General features: G+C 44.9%; 1 protein-coding gene across 1 annotated transcript; it reads left to right on the top strand.

The window, feature by feature from the left end:
• The first annotated feature begins 1,153 nt into the window (after positions 1 to 1,153).
• On the top strand, positions 1,154 to 3,310 carry LOC129926307 (zinc finger protein 850-like). The gene has a single exon (XM_056029617.1). It carries the CDS (start codon positions 1,154 to 1,156, stop codon positions 3,308 to 3,310), a length of 2,157 nt encoding a protein of 718 aa, XP_055885592.1.
• The last annotated feature ends 9,157 nt before the right edge of the window (positions 3,311 to 12,467 follow it).

Here is a 12,467-nt window from a genome sequence, read left to right as displayed (position 1 = left end):
TAGAGAAAATACATACATCCTAAATCAGATAGAGAAAATACATACATCCTAAATCAGATAGAGAAAATACATACATCCTAAATCAGATAGAGAAAATACATACATCCTAAATCAGATAGAGAAAATACATACATCCTAAATCAGATAGAGAAAATACATACATCCTAAATCAGATAGAGAAAATACATACATCCTAAATCAGATAGAGAAAATACATACATCCTAAATCAGATAGAGAAAATACATACATCCTAAATCAGATAGAGAAAATACATACATCCTAAATCAGATAGAGAAAATACATACATCCTAAATCAGATAGAGAAAATACATACATCCTAAATCAGATAGAGAAAATACATACATCCTAAATCAGATAGAGAAAATACATACATCCTAAATCAGATAGAGACATAACTAGAACGATTTTAGAACATTAGAAAATGTCCATTGACCTATGAACGAAAAAAAAATACGGTAAGGGGTCGCTGTCTACTGGGTAATCGTATTAGGGGGTAGCGACAACAAAAAGGTTGAGAATCACTGACATAAGACAACCAACCAAACTGTTTTTATCCTGTCCACTAACTAGGCTGCTACACATGACAATAGCTGAAGCCTCTCGATGCTGTCATTAATACATAGACTCTATGACTAGACCAATAATAACTTTGTTAGACAGCTTGAAGCCAGTTCATTGCCTGTCTTTAAAGGAACGTAAAAGGTGGACATGTTTTGTCTCCGTTGATCAGAGATAATTAAAATAACTTCAAACCAATTAAGAAAAACAACCTAATGATTTAATTAGGGAGGCAGGTTTATGAGAATTTGAAAACTTTACCGAATTCTAGAAATAATGTGTAGACTTCAAAGTGAAAAAGAAAAATGAAATTATATTTTATGAAAGCCATTGCATACGTTGTCATAGTAAATATGACGTCATGCAACATGTAAACAACCTCCTTCACCAGCCATGACTACAGATGTAGTTAGTGTGAATGTAAGAGAGTAATGACACCTAGAGGTACACATAGGGGGACATGTAATCTCAGCTTCAGTAGCTGCTTTATAGTCCCAGAATGCATTTTTCTAAAAGGCAACTCATTAGTTTGTTGTTTATATTTATTTCTGGGTCGCAGTGAAAACTGAACGTATGGCTCATCTTGTTTTCTGTCCTGCGCACTGCTATTCAGCACCATACTGTGCACTGCTATTCAGCACCATACTGTGCACTGCTATTCAGCATCATACTGCCCACTGCTATTCAGCACCATACTGCCCACTGCTATTCAGCACCATACTGTGCACTGCTATTCAGCATCATACTGCCCACTGCTATTCAGCACCATACTGCCCACTGCTATTCAGCACCATACTGTGCACTGCTATTCAGCACCATACTGCGCACTGCTATTCAGCACCATACTGTGCACTGCTATTCAGCACCATACTGCGCACTGCTATTCAGCACCATACTGCCCACTGCTATTCAGCACCATACTGCCCACTGCTATTCAGCACCATACTGTGCACTGCTATTCAGCACCATACTGCGCACTGCTATTCAGCACCAAACTGCCCACTGCTATTCAGCACCATACTGCCCACTGCTATTCAGCACCATACTGTGCACTGCTATTCAGCACCATACTGTGCACTGCTATTCAGCACCATACTGCGCACTGCTATTCAGCACCATACTGCGCACTGCTATTCAGCACCATACTGCCCACTGCTATTCAGCACCATACTGTGCACTGCTATTCAGCATCATACTGTGCACTGCTATTCAGCACCATACTGCCCACTGCTATTCAGCACCATACTGCGCACTGCTATTCAGCACCATACTGCCCACTGCTATTCAGCACCATACTGCGCACTGCTATTCAGCACCATACTGCCCACTGCTATTCAGCACCATACTGCCCACTGCTATTCAGCACCATACTGCGCACTGCTATTCAGCACCATACTGCCCACTGCTATTCAGCACCATACTGCCCACTGCTATTCAGCACCATACTGCCCACTGCTATTCAGCACCATACTGCCCACTGCTATTCAGCACCATACTGCGCACTGCTATTCAGCACCATACTGCCCACTGCTATTCAGCACCATACTGCCCACTGCTATTCAGCACCATACTGCCCACTGCTATTCAGCACCATACTGCCCACTGCTATTCAGCACCATACTGCCCACTGCTATTCAGCACCATACTGCCCACTGCTATTCAGCACCATACTGCGCACTGCTATTCAGCACCATACTGCCCACTGCTATTCAGCACCATACTGCCCACTGCTATTCAGCACCATACTGCCCACTGCTATTCAGCACCATACTGCCCACTGCTATTCAGCAACATACTGCCCACTGCTATTCAGCACCATACTGCCCACTGCTATTCAGCACCATACTGCCCACTGCTATTCAGCACCATACTGCCCACTGCTATTCAGCACCATACTGCCCACTGCTATTCAGCACCATACTGCGCACTGCTATTCAGCACCATACTGCCCACTGCTATTCAGCACCATACTGCCCACTGCTATTCAGCACCATACTGCCCACTGCTATTCAGCACCATACTGCCCACTGCTATTCAGCACCATACTGCCCACTGCTATTCAGCACCATACTGCCCACTGCTATTCAGCACCATACTGCCCACTGCTATTCAGCACCATACTGCCCACTGCTATTCAGCACCATACTGCCCACTGCTATTCAGCACCATACTGCCCACTGCTATTCAGCACCATACTGCGCACTGCTATTCAGCACCATACTGCGCACTGCTATTCAGCACCATACTGTGCACTGCTATTCAGCACCATACTGTGCACTGCTATTCAGCACCATACTGCCCACTGCTATTCAGCACCATACTGCGCACTGCTATTCAGCACCATACTGCCCACTGCTATTCAGCACCATACTGCGCACTGCTATTCAGCACCATACTGCGCACTGCTATTCAGCACCATACTGCCCACTGCTATTCAGCACCATACTGCCCACTGCTATTCAGCACCATACTGCGCACTGCTATTCAGCACCATACTGTGCACTGCTATTCAGCACCATACTGTGCACTGCTATTCAGCACCATACTGCCCACTGCTATTCAGCACCATACTGCGCACTGCTATTCAGCACCATACTGCCCACTGCTATTCAGCACCATACTGCCCACTGCTATTCAGCACCATACTGCCCACTGCTATTCAGCACCATACTGCCCACAGCTATTCAGCACCATACTGCGCACTGTTATTCAGCACCATACTGCCTGTGACAAGTCAAAAACTCGCTGTCAGAGTCACTCTAAATTATCACAGCATTAATTATTATTTTTCATTATTTATTTATTTTATTTTAATTATTTCTCCATCCTACCCCTAAATTATTCACCCGCCACACCTTTTCCTCTCTACCAGGCTAGACTTAGTCCACCACCTTGGAGAAAATTAGGCCAGTCCTTTCATTTATCTTCCCTTGACCGGGGCAAAGATACGCTCAGACCTTGATCTTATCGACAGGATGTCTGACAGCCGCGGTTGACGCCACCTTGGTTGAATGCAAGCTAATCCTCCCCCCCCCCTTTTCCTCACGTCTCTCTTTGATCCAAGAGATTACCCTGGTCTACACACCGCGTGATACTCCAAGGTGCGGCTCAAGTCTACTTCACCCACGTGTAAGATAATTCTTAGCCCAGGACATTTCCGGTGTCCGCCCACACTTTTCAGGCATATATATATAGTGAACCAACTCAAATCACCCTCTCTTTCCCATTCGAGCTGAGCTATCGAGTCTGGACTATATCACTTATTCTTTCTCCCTCCTAGAGGAATACCTGGTGGTAAGCCGAACTTAATCACAAGTTCCATCTTAATTACTCTGTGTATATTTCCATTGGATTTTATCATGTGTATTTTGCCTATTTCATTTATATTTAATTAGTGCATTGTGTATTTCTCACTGGCGTAAGTAGAAAACATAAACATGTCCTATGTATTTATTTTGTATTGCATTAATCTATTAATGCTACGTTGCTCAATTGATCGTTGGTGCAACCATGCATGTATATACTTGTACATCTTATTTTATTTTCTTTATCTCGGCTGACAGCCGTGATAATTTGACTAGCGCACTGATACTGCGTCTAGTGAAGAAATATGAACTATCCCCTCCCCCCCTTTTCTTTGTGTATTGAATTATCTCCCCTGTAGTCATTTCAATCTTACGAGAGTTGCGCCCACACCATTCAAGCGCGCTCCATTGTTCTCGACCCACGGTCATATGCAAACAAAGCGTCTCGGTCGATGACCACCGCCCATTCACCCCCCCCCCTTTTCTTTCTCTATCCACCTGTGTTGTTTATTTGAGATTATTATTTCCCCTTCTATGTACATTTTTATATTATTATTTCCCCTTTTATGTACTTTTCTATATGGCCACTATCTGCCATCTATTTTCCCAAATCCCATTGTCATCATCTCCCCTTTTGTGCTCAAAAGCAATTTTACCAATCTGACGAATGCACCTCAGTCGAGGGCATCGATAAGATGCATGAGAGACATGTCCTAACTTGTCTTTATTTATCCGCAGCCTCCCTCAGGTGTCTGCCTATTTATCGGATCACTTACCTGCCTATTTGCCTATCACCTATTGCCTAGTTACTGGCTCAACGATCCATTTACCTGCAGTTGTGCTTAGTGCTATTCAGCGCTGCATTTGCCTACTGAGATCTACTCAACTCTACTACTTGGCGCTATCGGCATTGCCCGCCTATTCGACAGCCCACCTGTCAAGCTATTAGGCGCGACGTCCCTATAGAGTCAGATCTGTGCGAGACGTCATAGCTACGCCAACCCTCTGCAACTCACTGGACATATCCTGTTACTCACACTGCCCACGGCAGATCAGCTCTGCCCGCAGTAACCTTGTGCCCACGGTATCCGGCCACCCGCCATACTGTGCCCACTACAGATACTAGAACTTGGGACTGAGACTCCACAAGAGCTACATCGCCGGCGTCCCTCTATCCGCTAGAGCGCCACCTCCAGCTGCAGAACCTCAAGCCAGGACCCAGCCAGCTGCGACATCAACAGGACAACCAGCTAAGTCAGAGGACAAAGTGACATACTCTCTTATTATGTGCAAGAGTGATGATTAAACATAGAATATACTAGAGATAGATGCAAACCCTCCCCCTTTTTATTATTATATGTATATTTATGTAAATAAATATCCTTTATTTTAACTTTTGTATCTATCTTTCATTGCTTTGTCTTGTTGCGTGTCTGCTCCCGATTCATATGCGGATAAGTGGGGGTGTGATAGCATTAAAAATAATCATCCCCTAGACATAAAACGTGCCAAACACACGTCACATTTCCCCACCTGTCACATTTTGGCGAGCCCGTCCGTGGATTTAACCCATTAGTACAGCAGGCACGAACAGGCAGCAATAACTAAATTTCCTATCAATAATTTTTCTAAGAATATTTATAAGTATCATCACTTCGCATTTTCAAGAGTGTCACTTCTGTCATATTTTATATTCTATATTTATTGCATTTTATTTGTAATATTTCATTGCAGGAATTTGTGATTAACATAGGCAGACACCACATTCCTTTCGCACTCTTTCCTATAACCGGCGACTCACTTTCGCTAACCCACTTTCTTTAAGTCTAGCTCAATCCCATTATCCATTCTATCTGCCCTTCCACCATCCCAGCACCCCTCATCGCCCACCCCTCACCATTATGGCCAGCGGCACACGCTCCAAAGCGGACTCTGACATGAAGCAGAGAATGGCTGAATGGAAAGACGCCGCAGCCTCCATATTTGATGATGACGCAGAACGGAAAGAATTTGTGAAAGCACGATTTGAGGCGTTTGAAAGAGAGGAACGGGAAAAACTGGCAAGGGAGCATGAAATAGCTATGGAAAGGGAGAGAAGGGAAACAGAAACAGCTAAAGAAAGAGAAAGAAAGGAAGCTGAAATAGCTATTGCTAAGGAAGTCACAGAGCGAGAAAAGGAAATAACTCTGAGGGAGAAGGAGAAAGAAATAACGGCGAGAGAAAAGATAGCCGCGGACAAAGAGAACGAGGCCGCCCGCCAGGCTTCGTCTGAGTCTCGCCCAGCTAGCCCAGCATCCTTTCAAAGTTCCTTGAACGGTCTACCCCACATGCCAATGGAGCACTTCGACGACAAGACAGAGAACATCGAAGTTTATCTTGTCCGTTTTGAGGAAGTAGCACGCTTTTACGGTCTGCCAGAGGAGAAATGGTGCTTCCGGCTATCCCAATGCCTCCGAGGCAAAGCCTACGAGGTTTACTCCAAACTTCCCTCCGGCCGGCGAGAGGACTACCCAGCCCTCAAGCAGGCGCTACTCGTCCAGTTCGAGTTGACCGCCGAGGCCTACCACAAAAAGTTCAGAAGTTCCCGCCTCGAACGCAGAGAGACCTACGGCAACCTCTGCGAAAGGCTGGACAAGTACCTTATCAGGTGGCACGCTCTCAGCCAATTACCAGAGACTTTTGATGGCCTAGCATGCCTCGTACTCTCTGAGCAGCTGTTAGAATGCATGTCCCCAGAGGTCAGAGTTTATGTCAAGGAGCAACAAGCAACAGCTCCCGCTGACATAGCTTCCGCCGCTGACCGGTACTTGAACGCCCGTAAGGACTTAAAAGGTAAAGCAACCGCGACAGACCAGCAAACAGACCAACCCACTTCTCCTGCTCAATCCAACCTTGCTCCTAAAACTCCCCAGCACAACCAGGCACCAGGCCGGCAATCAGCCCCTCATAACTACAATAACCGCCCCAACCATCAGTCTCGCTATAACCAGTCCAACTACTCTCAGCGTGACTTACGTCATAGCGCGCGTGACAGTAGGCCCACTCCACAACGGCAGCAGCAGGCCCCACGGACCGTATCTACGGTGACGCCAGTCTCTCAACCCTCCGCGATCGATCCTTCTGACCAACCGGAGGAGGACACATACTTCGTCTCCACGATGGCCGTGGTTCCTCAACCCACTGCCATTGATCTCGGCCAACCAGAACTCCCACCAGTGCTACCTCACCCCATCTCTTCTCCTCCGGGAGTAGAGAACATTTTGGCCAACGGTGTCGAAGTTTTGGGCCTCTACGACTCAGGCTGTTCGTTCGGCGCGGTTATCAATAAGAAGCTGATTGACCCATCGGATCTCACTGGTGGAACAGTGACAATCCAGTCTATTGACCGTGGCACTCCTCCGCAGGTTCTACCTGTCGCGAGGGTGCACGTGGAGTGCAGATACGTACATGGCACCATCGACGCCGCCGTTATGGACACGCCAGTGTATGACTTCATTCTAGGCTCCAAATATGTCCCTCTGGGAGTAGTCAATAAGCCATACTTCTCTCTGCCCGTCGGTAGATCGACGAAGCAGAAACGTGGCAGCAACCAGCAGGTTGGAAGCCCTGGTCGCCACACTCACCCGCCCGGTCCCGACTCATCAGCTAAGCTCAAACCACTCCGCCCTGGCATTGACACTGCTAGGAAGTCACGAGTTAAGTCGTGTACCCGCGCTCGTGAGGGTCTACTTGATCCAGGCTACTCAGCCAAAATTAAGCAACATTCCTCTGACATTGACAGTGTCAGAATACCCCGAGGTAAGATGAACCCTTGCTCTCGTGGACTCACTCCTCTTCATGGCTCCTCAGCCACCATTCCGAATCAACCTCACCCTGGCATTGATAGTGTCAGGAAGTCACGAGGTAAGCCGAACCATCGCGCTCGTGAAAACACTTCTCACTATGGCTCCTCAGCCACCATGCGAAATCAACCCTCCCCTGGCATTGACTGTGTCAGGAAGCCACGGTGTAAGCCGAATTATCGCACTCGTGGGGACGTTCTCCGGCAGAACTCCACATTCTTTATCAGGCCACTCTTCCCTGACATTGATCGTGTCAGACGATACCGAGGTAAGCTGACCACTCACTCTCGTGAAGAAGCGCCTCACAGCGGCTTCGGAGATAAGCCCCGACGAGCAAACGTGCCTTGGGCACCCCGCCTAAGCCCCAATCGCACTCCCCAATCCGCCCCAGGAAGGAATGATTACTCACCCAATCGCCCAATCTACTCTCCCAAGCAACCCCATATGTTTCACTCAGGTGACTACATACACAGGGACGGGAAGTAGACCACGGACGGACTTGGACAGACTCTCCTCCTGGCATGGCTATCCCTTTATTTTTCCAGATTTTTTTTTTCTAATGCTGTGATAACAACTGATCTTAAAGTTAGAGTGACATCAGTCTGCTCGCACTTTATGGATCTTTCTGCGATAGATCCATCTTGGCGGCGGCGTATGTGACAAGTCAAAAACTCGCTGTCAGAGTCACTCTAAATTATCACAGCATTAATTATTATTTTTCATTATTTATTTATTTTATTTTAATTATTTCTCCATCCTACCCCTAAATTATTCACCCGCCACACCTTTTCCTCTCTACCAGGCTAGACTTAGTCCACCACCTTGGAGAAAATTAGGCCAGTCCTTTCATTTATCTTCCCTTGACCGGGGCAAAGATACGCTCAGACCTTGATCTTATCGACAGGATGTCTGACAGCCGCGGTTGACGCCACCTTGGTTGAATGCAAGCTAATCCTCCCCCCCCCCTTTTCCTCACGTCTCTCTTTGATCCAAGAGATTACCCTGGTCTACACACCGCGTGATACTCCAAGGTGCGGCTCAAGTCTACTTCACCCACGTGTAAGATAATTCTTAGCCCAGGACATTTCCGGTGTCCGCCCACACTTTTCAGGCATATATATATAGTGAACCAACTCAAATCACCCTCTCTTTCCCATTCGAGCTGAGCTATCGAGTCTGGACTATATCACTTATTCTTTCTCCCTCCTAGAGGAATACCTGGTGGTAAGCCGAACTTAATCACAAGTTCCATCTTAATTACTCTGTGTATATTTCCATTGGATTTTATCATGTGTATTTTGCCTATTTCATTTATATTTAATTAGTGCATTGTGTATTTCTCACTGGCGTAAGTAGAAAACATAAACATGTCCTATGTATTTATTTTGTATTGCATTAATCTATTAATGCTACGTTGCTCAATTGATCGTTGGTGCAACCATGCATGTATATACTTGTACATCTTATTTTATTTTCTTTATCTCGGCTGACAGCCGTGATAATTTGACTAGCGCACTGATACTGCGTCTAGTGAAGAAATATGAACTATCCCCTCCCCCCCTTTTCTTTGTGTATTGAATTATCTCCCCTGCAGTCATTTCAATCTTACGAGAGTTGCGCCCACACCATTCAAGCGCGCTCCATTGTTCTCGACCCACGGTCATATGCAAACAAAGCGTCTCGGTCGATGACCACCGCCCATTCACCCCCCCCCCTTTTCTTTCTCTATCCACCTGTGTTGTTTATTTGAGATTATTATTTCCCCTTCTATGTACATTTTTATATTATTATTTCCCCTTTTATGTACTTTTCTATATGGCCACTATCTGCCATCTATTTTCCCAAATCCCATTGTCATCATCTCCCCTTTTGTGCTCAAAAGCAATTTTACCAATCTGACGAATGCACCTCAGTCGAGGGCATCGATAAGATGCATGAGAGACATGTCCTAACTTGTCTTTATTTATCCGCAGCCTCCCTCAGGTGTCTGCCTATTTATCGGATCACTTACCTGCCTATTTGCCTATCACCTATTGCCTAGTTACTGGCTCAACGATCCATTTACCTGCAGTTGTGCTTAGTGCTATTCAGCGCTGCATTTGCCTACTGAGATCTACTCAACTCTACTACTTGGCGCTATCGGCATTGCCCGCCTATTCGACAGCCCACCTGTCAAGCTATTAGGCGCGACGTCCCTATAGAGTCAGATCTGTGCGAGACGTCATAGCTACGCCAACCCTCTGCAACTCACTGGACATATCCTGTTACTCACACTGCCCACGGCAGATCAGCTCTGCCCGCAGTAACCTTGTGCCCACGGTATCCGGCCACCCGCCATACTGTGCCCACTACAGATACTAGAACTTGGGACTGAGACTCCACAAGAGCTACATCGCCGGCGTCCCTCTATCCGCTAGAGCGCCACCTCCAGCTGCAGAACCTCAAGCCAGGACCCAGCCAGCTGCGACATCAACAGGACAACCAGCTAAGTCAGAGGACAAAGTGACATACTCTCTTATTATGTGCAAGAGTGATGATTAAACATAGAATATACTAGAGATAGATGCAAACCCTCCCCCTTTTTATTATTATATGTATATTTATGTAAATAAATATCCTTTATTTTAACTTTTGTATCTATCTTTCATTGCTTTGTCTTGTTGCGTGTCTGCTCCCGATTCATATGCGGATAAGTGGGGGTGTGATAGCATTAAAAATAATCATCCCCTAGACATAAAACGTGCCAAACACACGTCACATTTCCCCACCTGTCACACTGCCCACTGCTATTCAGCACCATACTGCCCACTGCTATTCAGCACCATACTGCGCACTGCTATTCAGCACCATACTGTGCACTGCTATTCAGCATCATACTGCGCACTGCTATTCAGCACCATACTGTGCACTGCTATTCAGCACCATACTGTGCACTGCTATTCAGCACCATACTGCCCACTGCTATTCAGCACCAAACTGCCCACTGCTATTCAGCACCATACTGCGCACTGCTATTCAGCACCATACTGCGCACTGCTATTCAGCACCATACTGCCCACTGCTATTCAGCACCATACTGCCCACTGCTATTCAGCATCATACTGCCCACTGCTATTCAGCACCATACTGCGCACTGCTATTCAGCACCATACTGTGCACTGCTATTCAGCATCATACTGCGCACTGCTATTCAGCACCATACTGCGCACTGCTATTCAGCACCATACTGTGCACTGCTATTCAGCACCATACTGCCCACTGCTATTCAGCACCAAACTGCCCACTGCTATTCAGCACCATACTGCGCACTGCTATTCAGCACCATACTGCGCACTGCTATACAGCACCATACTGCACTGGCCACATGACGCCCTCGTTAACTGTGGGCTAAAGAAAAGGACCTTTTAAATCATCAGCCCTATAGATCACAATGTCTGAAAGGGAACTTACTTTACTTATAGGACCAATGCAGAAAAGATTATCGCTGCATTTGGTTAAAGTTCTATATACAATGCTCTGTTTTTATATACCCATAAAGTGCACACAAAAGAGAACTCATTTCATAAGTTGATAGAATGTTTTCCTTGAGTAATGTCGAGAACGTCTTGTTCTAGCAAAATTGATCGCTTCTCATGTTTCAAACTACGATTCGATTCCAAGTATCTCTATTAACTGCTGTCTGTGTCTCCCAATACATCAACAGTGTGACACTCCTTGTGGATTGATACAATAGACTAGCATCTGGCATTGATCACAGAAAGTGCCTTACTCCTTTCATTTCATCTGATGCCATTTAAGACAATTCTAAAAAGAAACACAACTTTAAACAAGGTTACAAAGACAGTTTTTGAGGAAACACAAACTCAAAATCGACCCGACAAGTGGTCCACCCAGGCAGGTAAAAAGGCAGGTTTCAATATTTTGAGAAATAACATCACAATAAAAATCTATCAAAAGCAAATGACAGAGAAGAATGGAGAAAGAAAGTTGACAGATCTTGTGTGGTGCCCCCATCGGTCCAGCAGACCAAAGGATAGGTGAAAGTGAAGGTGAATTTAGATGTGAACCTGCCTTAACTGATGTCTTATAATGATTATATAATTGATCTAATTGTTTTGTAAAAGGTCAATCTCTTATTCAAAGCCTAAAAAAAAAAAGCATAACATTTCCGTAAAAAAAATAATTCTTTAATTTTAGACATACACTACCGCACTGCAGTTCACGCGATAGTATGAAAAACTACTTATTCATTGTTTTAAATTATTTCTACGTATATGCATACTAAATAGATTCTCTCTCTTTAAAAATATTTGGTAAATGTAGTAGCAAGTATAACAGAATTTACTTGACTTAGCAATACAATTGTAAAAAAATATGTTTTGACAAAAAATCTAAAACCATTAACATAAATGTGTTAAAAATATGATAAATTGTTATCTCCCTTACTAAATAGAGGACGGACGGACGGATGGACGGACGAACAGACAAACCCCACAAAACTAATAGCGCATATTCCCCTTTTGGGGGCCACTAAAAATCATGGTTTTAATTAGCATCTTTGTATAAAATACAAACTTAAAAAAAAGGGTGTGGGTGTGTGACAGAGAAATAATGATTACAAGTGATTCAGATTTAATTTCGAAAAGGGATATTTTTAAAAAAATCTTATTTCATTATTTTTTTTTTTATTTTCCGCATTAGACCTACTTGTGATGACATTTAAAAAAAATTTTTGTGCTA

This window comes from Biomphalaria glabrata, chromosome 5 (assembly GCF_947242115.1).
Source record: "Biomphalaria glabrata chromosome 5, xgBioGlab47.1, whole genome shotgun sequence".
Classification (NCBI taxonomy): Eukaryota; Metazoa; Mollusca; class Gastropoda; family Planorbidae; genus Biomphalaria; species Biomphalaria glabrata.
This window is presented reverse-complemented; position numbering and strand designations above follow the sequence as displayed.

Excerpts from the sequence above, each read along its gene's own strand:
- LOC129926307 (XM_056029617.1), top strand. The coding sequence starts at position 1,154 with ATGGCTCATCTTGTTTTCTGTCCTGCGCACTGCTATTCAGCACCATAC.